The following is a 12,454-nucleotide window of genomic DNA, read 5'->3' on the forward strand; positions in this document are numbered from 1 at the left end:
TAAGTTTTTTTTAAAAAAAAAAAATTAGGTAATTAGAACACACCTTAATGTGGTTCTCCATGTACTCTCTCTGCCCCGGAATACTCGCACTGGTGGTACATAGTTTAAGGCATTGTAATTGTTTTATTATTTAATTAGGTGATACTTGATAGTGGGGTATTATTTTTAATATAATTAGTGAGAAATGTGTCAAACTTTTTTAGGGTGGGGGATTGATTTTTTTAATATTTATTTTAGATAATAGGAATATAAGTGAGTCCAGAGTCCTTAAGTAAGTGAGAGAAACAATATAAAATTACAAAAAATATGTCATTTATAAGCAGGACGAGTATTCCAGGACGGATGGATTAACTTCTGACAATAAATGCAGAAAGAAAGTACTTATACAATGGAGGGGAAAACGGCAAAAATAAATTTGCATATTTGATGAATTCAAAATTATTGCGATGGATCAATTTACATCGGTGATCTCAATACCACAAATATGCCGTCGTATAGCCTTCTCTAATTTTACATTCCCTGACTCCCGAGTATAAAAAAAACCACAATAATCTTTATACAACATCAGGAAAAGAAAAGAAGCTAGTGGACTTGATGAATATTCACTTCTAATCATCTACAACCACCAACACAGTGTAGTCGTGATATCCTTTGACACTTCTGGTTTCCTATTTCGTGTTGCAAGACAATGTCTATGTTTTGATCGTATATGCAGGCGATTGCAGCTTAAAAAACCGTCATCTGTTTTTCAGGGTGAATTTTCTCACAGTAGGTACCCCTTTGTTTTGTAGTTTTGTACTACCTAAAAATCAGTCAAATGCTGCTGATCCGCCCCATTTTCGTACTCTGCTCTCTGCTTCATCCGCCTGCAAATCCACCCATACAGCATAGCATGTAAGCTTTACTGAACATAACAAATATATGCATACACAACACCCGAAAATAGTGACTACTTACTTCCTTCTTCCAATTTGTAAAAGCTGTAACAGCTATCAAAATCGCAGTTTGCAAACAAATTCCACCAATCATTCCCCCCCAAACTCCCTACAATAAAATTTTATTAGTTGCAAAGAAATAATCAGTACCACTGGCAGTAAAAGGAATAATCAGTAGCAGTAAAGAAATAATATGTTTGTGAAAATGCAGTATTACCATTCCACCAAACCCGTATTTGAATCCAAGAATAATGCCAGCAGGGAGTCCGAAGAAATAGTAGCAGGCAATATTTATGTATGCAACAAGTGATTGCCATCCCGCTCCAATGGCAACCCCTAAGAGAGACAATAAAATCTAATAAGATAAACAAAAAGACTAAACACAGACTCATTAATGAAACTTCCATCTACTTGCCTGATAGGACTGGTTGAAGGCTATTAAGAAGAACTGTGAAAGCCAATAAGATTGAAATCCGTGTAGTTTCCTTGGCTACAGCATCACTTGCTGTAAAAAGGTAAGGGAATGTGTCTCTGGTTCCTAGCACCACAAACATAGCTACAACTCCAATGGCTACTGAAGTTATAGAAACTACTGTTACTGAGATCTTTGCTTGTCTATAATTACCAGCTCCAAGTTCGTTCGATACTCGTACGCTGTTACAAACAACTGCCAGCGTAAGTAATTCTGGTATTCCTTTGATATTAAATAAAGATTCTATGCTTACTAAATTTATCCTAATTCTTCACTTGACATCGTAAATTTCCAAGATTTGGCTTTCTTAAATTTGATCACTAGCTTTAATGCATTTACGAAAGGAAATAAAGTTAGCATAAGTTACCTGATGGCAGCATTGAAACCAATCGCAATCATTGCATCCCATCCTTGTAAGTTCATGCTATCAACATGAAAATTTCAGGTAAAGCTTTGGGAATCAACATGAACTTGAATTGGCAAACATGAAATTTGCACTAATTGCTAGCTTGATGAATAATATACTTCGTACTCCATCAGTTTCGAAATAATAGGGACACTTTGACTTTTGACACTATTCACAAATTTCAATTCGGCTATCATTTGTGATTTATGGGTAAAGAAAAATATAGTCGTGTGGGGTCTTGTTTGATTCGTCTCGATATGTATTTTTCAGAATATCAACTTTTTATACGGAGTAATTTTTACGAAGACAAAATTAGATATTAATGTCCATTGCACTGGCAAGCGTGAAAAGGTAAAGTGTCCCAATTATTTCGAAACAGAGGGAGTATTATGGAAGACATGTGAAAGTCTGAATATTATGAAGAATCGAAAGGGATAAAAAATCTTACCAAATGGAGATGGCGTCAACAGGTATCAAAGGGTCGGGAAGAACACCTACGATAACCACTAACACCATCAAGTACCAAAACTCCAAGCTGCATAAACACGTGTAAACAAGTCAAAATTGAACACAACTGCTTGATATAAGAATGTGAACAAATCATGCACCAAAAATCAATCTAATGCTCTGCAAATTACGGCATAGTTTCACACACAGCCTTTTCAGTGACTTATTACCCCTATAGCCATCTTACTCAAAATTTTCTTCACTAAGAATAATGGCCTAACACCAACAATAATTTGCCTAGTTTTAATTCATCATCATGTCTGAACAAATACAGAATGATTACCTAAACCTTTCATTAGTTTCATGAACATGATCTGCGGATGAAAATACCCATCTTATGGAGTAAAGAAATCAACAGAAGAAACATTCACAGAACTGTGGACTTATTTTGATGCGTAGAATTTAATTGATTGCGAGTATCAGAGTAGGGGAAGGAATGTGATACCATAACATCACAGCAGATGCCAAGGAGAGCTGCACAAAACCCCATAAGTCAGCAAATGCAAGCCATGAAAATCCACTCCAAGTACCATCTGACTTCGTGACGAAAATGTAAATAAGCTGCAGAATGACAATCAGCCACCATGATCCGTTGAGCACAATGGCTGCGCCTGCCATGCCCCATCCATACTTAAGCATAAATAGCCAACTGAGGGTCACATGGATTACCAGCACAATAGCGGACACCACTGCCATCACAAACACTTTCCTCTGTGCTTGCAAGAACTTTTGTATAGGGAAATGGAATGCATAGGCAAACAGTTGAGGTATCATCCACACAGCAAACTTCCCTACAGTCAGAAATCACCTAGTAAGTACATTAGACTGCCATCAGGAAAAAAAAAACACTGTTTCACAAGCAATTAAGAATTACAGTTGCTTAAGGCCCGTTTAGTTCACCTTATTTCTCCTGATCTAATCTGATCTAAACTTATTTTTTCTGATCCGATCTGATTTAAACTTTATTTTTCTAAACTTTATTTTTCTAACCTGATCTGATTTAAACTTATTTTTTCTGATCTGATCTATTTAAACTTTATTTTTCTGACCTGACGTGATCTGAACTTATTTTTTCTGAATTGAACTGATCTGATTTTTCAGAATCAAGATTTAAATAAAATGTACAATTATTAATATTAAACGATTTACATGTAAAATGAATGTTATTCAAATTTATAATGTTGTTATTAAACTTATATACTACTCCCTCCATCCCGGAATACTCGAAACGCTTTTCTTATAAAGCCGTCTCGGATTACTTACAACGTTTCTAAAAATGAAAACTTTTATTAATATTATATCAATTTCTCACTTACCCAAGGACCCACCTACATCCCTACTCCCTAAAATAAAACATTAAAAAGTTTCACTACCTTCACCCCCCTACCCTTTTAAAAGTTTGCACACATCCCACTACCTATATTAAAAAAATACTCCACTACCAACTACCATCTAATTAATAATAAGTCAATTACAATGCATTAAACTTTGTGCTGATCAAACCGTTTCGAGTATTCTGGGACGGAGGGAGTATTTATTTGACTTTGCTCGTGATTTAAGTATTTAACTATTCCTTATATTAGATAGACCTGGACATGGTCTAGATAGAGTGGTTATGATCTGGACATGGTCTAGATAGATCGGTTATGATCTGGACATGATCTGGACATATTGGTTATGATCTGGACATATTAGTTCTGATTTAGACATGATATGAACAGATCAATTCCAATCTGGACATATTTTGCACATATTGGTTATGATATGGATAAATCGGTTCTAATCTGGACATATGAGTTCTGATCTGGACATGATATATCTATTTTGGTTTGGACATATCTGTTTCGATTTGGATATATGGGATCTGATCTGGACATGATCACTATATGGATTCTGCTCTGGAAATGATTCGAATATATCAATTCTGATTTGCACATATGGGTCCTGAGCTGGACATGATCAGACAGATCGATTCCGACCAGTACATATGGGTTATGATCTGACATGATCTAGACATATTGCTTATGAATCTGGGAACAAGATCTGGACAGGACATGATCTCGACAAATCGATTTGGATTTAGACATGAGTTTTGATTTTAACATAATCTGGAGACATTGATAGATTGGTTATGATCCGGATAGATTGATTCTGATTTGGATATATGAGTTAAAATCTGGACAAATCGGTTTTTATACAAATGGTCAAAGAAATGCATTGGGGGACCGCATAAAATGCAAATGACTAGAACTTCAAGGAATGGAGGTAATATGTAAGTATTCAACATTAACTTACTAAATGTAGAAGTTAGAAAATTAATTTAGGGCTGACAAAATTAGAAAAACATGGCATGTTAAATTGGGACGGGTGTAGTAATATTTGAAATTTCAAGTTTAATTTACTAGATTCAGATATTGCCTTATTAATTTGAGACGAACTAAATCTAAATTGTAGCCTATTAGTTTGGGACGGCGGTAGTAGTTACTTCCTTCGTATTTTTTTTAGGATTACATGTTCACCGAGAACACTTAGTTGAAACAATTGTTTATGGTTGATGTGGAATGACCGAATGAGAAATATCGAGATAAGAAGAAAGATTTACAAGGCTAAAAGGGTGGCAAAATGATAGAATTGCAAGGGGTAGGTGAAAACCTAAGAAAACTTGGAGTAAGGTGATTGAGCACGATATTAGCCTACTTGGGATTGAGAAAAAATATGGCGTTGGGATAAGGACATATTGGAGGGAGAGAATATATGCTGATGACTTCATTTGACTTATACATCTTCCATTTTGACTCTCCTACTTTTACTTCTTGCGTTTTGCAAACTTTTTTTTTTTTTGACTTATAATGCTAATTTGAAATGTACTTATTTTTATTATTTTTATTTTTTAAAAACTTTACTCATTTTTATTATCCCTTATAATATTTTTCTGTAATATATATATTCCTCTTATTTTACTTTCATTAATTTCACGTTCTCCCTCTTCCTTGTTTATTCTTTTAACTTCCTACTCCTTTCTGGTTTGATTGGTTACAATGGCGATTTACTATGACGATTCATGTTAGCTGACCCCAAACCATTTTGGGACTAAGTTTTGTTGTTGTTGTTGTTGTGGAATGAGAAAATAAAAAAAAAAAATTGGGAAGTGGTATTATAGTTACCAAAAATGAACATATAACTCTTAACAAAATACAGCCGCAAAGAGTAATTGGAACCTCTAAAAAAATATGGATGGAGTAATACTTATGAAAAATTGAAATTTTACCTCATCACATCAAAATGTATGGTAATATTTTTAAATTTAAAATTTGATGTTACTAAAGTAATACCCGTAATGTTGTCGCCTTCTTAGCTTAACTTATATAAATACAAAAATTACTCATAAAATCATAATAAAAAATGTTATTACTAAGGTTTCAAAACCACTACTGATAAGAATTACCTACATCATTTTAAGGAATTTATCACAAAATCAAGCTATGGAATTTTTCACAAAAATGTTATTTATGTTTATGATTGAAAATTGAACTTGTTGTAATAAGCCCATAGAAGTATATATGGATTTTCCTTTAAAAATACGCGATGCTTGGCAATCGACACCCACTGACATTGATATACTGAAAACTAAGTTGATCAAGTAGGGACGTAGAAATAGAATAATCATAAAAACAAAATTAAGATTCCCCTCACACATGTGAATAATAAGTGACAGTCCAGATCTAGCAACCTAACTTAATAATGGTCGCAATTTCAACAGCCTAATAGTAACATAAGTTCATTGTCCAGTTATACAAAAACATACGAAGCAAACTACTCCACGATTCTTGTGAACACCCAAGTTTATAACACGTTTACAAGTCAACGTACGCAAAAAAGACATGTTAACTTGCACATTCTTGTGATTATGGTACTGATTAATTTGAACCTTAAATTATTAAACTAAAGTATATAGTAGATCAATTGTCCAATTTTTTATTAGTGGATCGATGCACGTTACACAATAATGTAGGTAGTAGGTGAGCTCAGCTGCTGATAATGTTGAATAATTCATGTATTCATACGGATAACTTTTACTTTAGTTGATCCTCTTCCTACCTAACCTGAATGCGCTACTAGAAATTTTGCACGTTCCTAAACACGAAACTAACACAAATCAACAGGATCCCAACCCGATTTAACCCATAAACTGTATCATTTTGGTTTAGGAGTACAACTTTATATTGTGAACCCATGTCGAAATTCACATATCACCTATGTTATTAGGACTAGCTAGTACCCATCATTCACATGTCGAAAGAATAAAGACGAAGAAAAGGGGGATTGTACTAACCAGCAGCTTGAGAGATTTCTGGAGTGTTACCACAAAGTTGAAGAATGTAAGGAGAGTAAGTATAGAGAGGAGTGAGCAAACAAGCAGTGGCTAGTAAGATGATCCATGACCTCTGCATATAAATACCCATCATTTTGGGCTTCCCTGCACCAAATGCTTGCCCACATAGTGTCTCCAATGCGCTAGCCATTCCAAGCTGCGATCAAACGCCTTACGTTTAGAACTAACATTTTATCGCTGTCCAACAAAAATGTCTCCATACTCTTAATTACTCCTATTTTATCTATCTAGTTCAAAGTTCAAACAAAAATGTCTTGATAACCATAATTACTCCTTCGCCTCAAAGAAAAATATGGTTTCTTGTATTAAATCTTCACTCCAAAAATGGGGAAATTTGAAAGAAAAAGTGAAGATTACTTTCTTTTCTTCTCACTTCATTTCATTAAAACAAACAACGGATCCCTTTTTTTCCCTTCTCTTCTTTTACTAATGCTATATTCTCTCAACATTTTAGTAAGTGATACAGTTTCTTTATTCAGTCGTATTTTAATGAGTGATACAATTATATTAATCTTTCTCCCCTTTCATACATGCATCATCTTTCTACTACGATAAATAATCTATATCTATCAATTTCTTACAATATTAGCCTATTCCTATCTTATTTTAATAAAATTACCTTGCTCTTCTAAAAGCCCGATCAAACTGTATCACTTACTAAAAAAATACAGAAGTAGTACCAAACAAGCCTAGAAGTTCAAATTACATTATGACTATTTCGGACAAAGGGTGCAACGCAACTATTAAAAAAAAACCCTGATAATCTGACGACTTTTCAACCATTTCCTCACCCGTCCCCCGCTCTTCTTTTGTGGTGGGCCCCATCCACAAAGCTGAAGAGAGTAACTTTTCCCATTTGAAATAGAAATTGAATTGGATGTAGAAAATATCTTTATAAAATCATTAGCAAATGCAAAAAAAAAATCGTTCTACATAGACCAAATAAAAAGTAAACCATGATCCATGATTCATCAAATTTGAAATGAAATCTAAGCATACGAAGATAAAATAAAGCAAATAGAAATCATAATTGAATTAAAACCCCCAAAAAAGGCTATTAAACTCTGTAGTTTGAAGGAAGAATCCCAGTTTAAATCGCAATTAGGACAAGAAGAGAGAGAAAATATACCATAACACCGAAGCCGAGACCGGCGATAACGGAGTTTTCGACGGAGAAAGCGGCAAGCTCAAGGTCTCCGACGAGGCCGGCGAAGGTCTGGGTGAGTGCACCCATTGAATATTGGCACACGGCCGTGAAAATTGCTGGGCCTGCAATTTCCCATAAATTCCTGGATTCGTCACTGAACTCTTTTACAAGACTTAACTTCTTCTTTTTATGGTGTATTGGATTCTCTATTTCTAAATTCAACAGTGGCTTTTCATCTTCTACTTTTTCTCTCTGCATTTTTGTTTTGAAATTTCAAGTCCCAGAAAACTGGAACTTCCCTCCCTCAGGAAACTTTACAAACCAATACGGTTTAATTTGCAGTTTACAAAGTTTTGTTTACTAACTTTTGGAAGCATAAGAATGTAGAGGTTGATGGGGTCATGTAGTTTGGTTCATTTATGAGTTGATTTAGTATTTGGAAATATGTCAGAAATTAAGAATTGAATATAGAGAAATGTATAACGTGAGGGGGAGCAGGTAGCTGGAGGAGGGAGTTGAGGAAAGTGTGTCGCTTGATCATGTGAGGAGGTATACGACGACTTGAAACTTGAAAGTGGGTTGGGAAATAAAATTATATTTCAGTTTTTCTAATTGTCCCGTCTCGTGGGGAGAAAATTATTAGGCGTGTTATGAAATTAGGGATAAAGGGGAGAGAAAGGAAGAGAGAAACGGGCGGTTATCATCTTATTCCAATCAATATGATAAGTACACATACATATACTCCCTCCGTCCCGGAATACTTGACCTGTTTTCCTTATCGGGCCGTCCCTTAATACTTGACTTGTTTCTAAAAATGGAAATATTCTAACAATATTATATTATTTCTCACTCCACCCCTATTAACCCACCTACCCCCTACTCCATACAAAAAATAATTAAAAATTCAACCCCTACTCTCCCCCAACCCCACCTCTTAACCCACCTCCCACTAACTACATTAAAATAATTACCCCACTATCAACTACTACCTATTAAATTAAATAAGTCAATTCAAGTCCCTTAAACTCTGTGCCGGTCAAACCGGGTCGAGTATTCCGGGACGGAGGGAGTATTATATAGGATAAGGATGTCAGGGGTATAATGTGCATCCACAATACAATACATTTATAACACTCCCCCTTGGATGTCAATTATCTAAAATAATACAATGACCCTGTAATATACATGGAATGATGCCTCATTAAAAACCTTACTAAGAAAACCCTATGGGATAAAAACTTAGTGAAGGAAAAGAGTACAACACTCATCATAATACGCTTGGGATGTTGCCTCGTTAAAAACCTTACCAGGAAAACCCAATGGGACAAAACCATGGTTAAGGGAAAAAGAGTGCAACGCGTATTTTCTCCCCCTGATGAATACATCACTTGAGATCTTCAAGTTCAATGAATATAATATTGTTGATAACTTTTCAAATGTATCAACATGTAGCTCCTTGAAATTTGATTCTCCACCATTGGACTTGAATTTTCAAATCTTCACTTGTATGCACTAGGTGAGTATTTATATCACCAAACTTTTGAAAATAATACCTGAAATAAATATATATTCTTGCATATAATATTACAAAATGTATCCTTTCATATTGGACATATGTAAACCTTCTTCTAGGGGTCATAAGTAGTAGTAATCATCAATGTTGATCAAAATTTCTCTAGTCATACTTTCATGACAATACATGATAAATAATAATATCATTGTCCAACTTAGGGTATAATGTAATTTATGGTTCTTCTGGACCATAAAATAAAACTCAACGTAAGGACATTACATACTCTTATCTTAAAATTTTGAATCATCTCATATTCGTACAAGAATTTTTCCGTGAATAAATTAATATGTATATTTCGTAATTTTAAAGTACTCAAACTACTGGTTGAGAACTTGAGATGACATTTCAAAAACACTCTTTAAAGTTTTGATAATATGTCATCAATGAAAGGGCAAGATGTTTAAGAACAGTATGTATAAGTTTTTCAGGAACTTTTCTTATTTGCATGATTCATAACATGCTATTAAATCAACATTATATATATACTTCTTTCGCAACTATTCGCCCATTGGAGTAAGAAACTCCTCTTATAATATTCATAAAGTTGCAAATTCGTCTTACCATTCTTTGGATGCATATTCATATACGGCATCATAATAGTTTTGAAACATGTATAACTTGATAAATGAAAATCATATAATGATAAAACATAAAACAAACTAAATGTATGATGAATGATGCATTTACCTATTAACTACACATGTATATGAATGTAAGACTCAAAATGCAAAACACTTTACAGTGTGGACATTTCAAATCCAAAACTTGTTGGACTTCAGGTCCATGAGCTCATTTGATCATTATAATGATGTCTACATCAAAATAGACATAGATTTACAATTCCATATTCAATCCCTTATTTCTCGCATATGCATTATATTTCGGTTCCATCATATACCGGTATCATCAAAATCCTTCAACATATATTGTGCATGCTATTCATTAGTGATATATGAATACTTATTCAATAGGTACCATTCACCTTTTCTCATGGGCCATCCGTTATAGTTCAGATATCAATCTATACCACTTCAAGGGTATTTCATACACTATATAATAGTATTTTCTTTCTTTTCAAAAATATTATCAACTGCATAATCTTGCCTTTTCATATAAATAATCTATAATTTATCATTATGTTGGAACCGTATATATAATCTACACTTCAGGTGCAGAGATTTAAATAAATATTGGCAAGATAATTATAGTAACACCGAGCACTATGACCATTATACACATTTATGCATCTGAACATGTAACAATTTAACATAATCAAGTCATAGATATTTATGTCCAAACATACTTCGACGACATACAGTTGGCATTTACACTTACTCATATGGGGATCAATATATTATCTTTCAATTTTGCTAACTTATTCTAGCTCGTCTCCCCCTAAGTTGGGAAAATATTTTTAATATATTATGGGGCATAAAATCCTTCCCCAGCTAATAATACACTTTTCAATGTGTATTTTAATAAATGTTTCATACTTTCGTTCTCTTCTGGAGATTAACATTGATTATGGGGAGTAGATGCAATATGCAGTTGTATTCTTTTCATATTTTCTCATTTCGTGCTGACATATGATTGCCCCAATCAAGAGATTTATGATACTTAAATCAATCACAAAACATTTGTAAACTTCTTGGTGATATTTAAGTCACCTACTATCATTCTGGTGAACTTCGGGCCACTTACTATCATATTGAACTTCCAATCACCTATAATATCAATATACAAGTTTTCAAAGTAATTAATATCTCTTGTATTTATTTTCTCAATCGATTCATTATAACTATTCTATTGAAATACAACTCAACTTCATCATTATGTCTTGCCTTTGAATATATACAACATATGAGGGAGTGTCAGCACATAAACTTTTATTAAACAAGAATTTTCAAATTCTCATGACGGGTGTTCTTAGACCCGGATGGCCTTAGTTATCATATCGTACGTATATAATATCATATTCAAATATTCCATTCGATAACTGCTGGTTATCTTCCCAAAGTGATCACTGTAATTATAAAATACTGTAGTTTGAACATATTGTGATGTGATATAACGACACAAACTGGTGTCTCATCTGTAATGGCAAGACAATCCAACAAACTTATGGAAAGATAGCTTGTACTCTTCTGGAGTATGAATTGTAATTATGGTACATATCAATTTCAATAAACATATTTATCTTTTTTCATCTACAGGATGATATCAATATCATAAACTCATACTCGTGTTCACAATTTATGAACAAGAACTTGTACCACATTTAACATCTATGTATCATTTTAATCCATATACCACTATTTTGTAAATTTAAAAGCTATCTCCCACTGATTTTTGTATATATTTCATTCTTAACTATTGTGGGAGCAATTGTACCTACCCACTAAACATATCTCTTCATGATCTATTCTCAAATTTAGTTCCCATAGGCACCAATATATTTGCTCTTCGATCTGGAGCATTCTATAATATTTGTACTATTCGATATAGTACTTTTCAGTAATATCAAGGGCCCAATCTCAAGTTTTGGTTTGGGATTTAGTAGTAAAAAAAATCATATCAAATCGTAATAACACATAATCGTAACCACATGGAACATATAAACGAAACCACCATTAGAGATCATTTTAAAGAACCTTCGAACAAGGTTTATGGCAATGTCACCAATCAGACAATCACCATGAATATAGGGCTTTCAATTCGTACTACAACATCTTAAACCTTGTTACAAAGCATGTTAACACAATTTCAAGTGCAAAAAATAAAAACATAAAGTAACATGTCTTTAATTAACAATGTCTCGTAGTTTAAAAAGCAATCAAAAGCAATCAAATCACGCTATCATGAAAGCAATTATAATAACATTGATATATGAAAGCAATTATAACAAAATATATCAAGAAATAAAAACATTGTTATTGCCACATGGAAGATTAGCGATTATTAAATTATATTTACAAACTTTTCTATAAGGCGGTCTTACACAAAAGACCACCTTGATATCAT

The 12,454-nt window shown here is 33.5% G+C and overlaps 1 protein-coding gene across 2 annotated transcripts; it reads right to left on the bottom strand.

The window, feature by feature from the left end:
- Positions 1-389: 389 nt before the first annotated feature.
- Positions 390-8,481, bottom strand: LOC110785251 (protein DETOXIFICATION 33). Of its 2 annotated transcripts, XR_008930372.1 has the most exons (10): positions 7,843-8,431; positions 6,654-6,849; positions 2,766-3,111; positions 2,262-2,348; positions 1,775-1,831; positions 1,351-1,589; positions 1,153-1,271; positions 958-1,044; positions 544-866; positions 390-499 (listed from the first exon to the last, which is right to left on the bottom strand). XR_008930372.1 is itself a non-coding variant. In XM_021989698.2 (9 exons), exons 1-9 carry the CDS (start codon positions 8,116-8,118, stop codon positions 810-812), a joined length of 1,464 nt encoding a protein of 487 aa, XP_021845390.1. In that variant the 5' UTR covers positions 8,119-8,481; the 3' UTR covers positions 390-809. The 2 variants fall into 2 exon arrangements, 1 of the variants encoding a protein (XP_021845390.1); XM_021989698.2 differs by having other exon boundaries at positions 390-866; positions 7,843-8,481.
- Between the last annotated feature and the right edge of the window lie 3,973 nt (positions 8,482-12,454).

The sequence above is a fragment of the Spinacia oleracea genome, chromosome 3 (genome assembly GCF_020520425.1).
Source record: "Spinacia oleracea cultivar Varoflay chromosome 3, BTI_SOV_V1, whole genome shotgun sequence".
Lineage (NCBI taxonomy): Eukaryota > Viridiplantae > Streptophyta > Magnoliopsida > Caryophyllales > Amaranthaceae > Spinacia > Spinacia oleracea.

Excerpts from the sequence above, each read along its gene's own strand:
- LOC110785251 (XM_021989698.2), bottom strand. The coding sequence starts at position 8,118 with ATGCAGAGAGAAAAAGTAGAAGATGAAAAGCCACTGTTGAATTTAGAA. Across the intron at positions 3,112-6,653 it reads AGAAATCTCTCAAGCTGCTG|GGAAGTTTGCTGTGTGGATG; the intron begins GTTAGTACAATC and ends TTCTGACTGTAG. Across the intron at positions 1,832-2,261 it reads GTTGACGCCATCTCCATTTG|CATGAACTTACAAGGATGGG; the intron begins GTAAGATTTTTT and ends TCATGTTGATAG.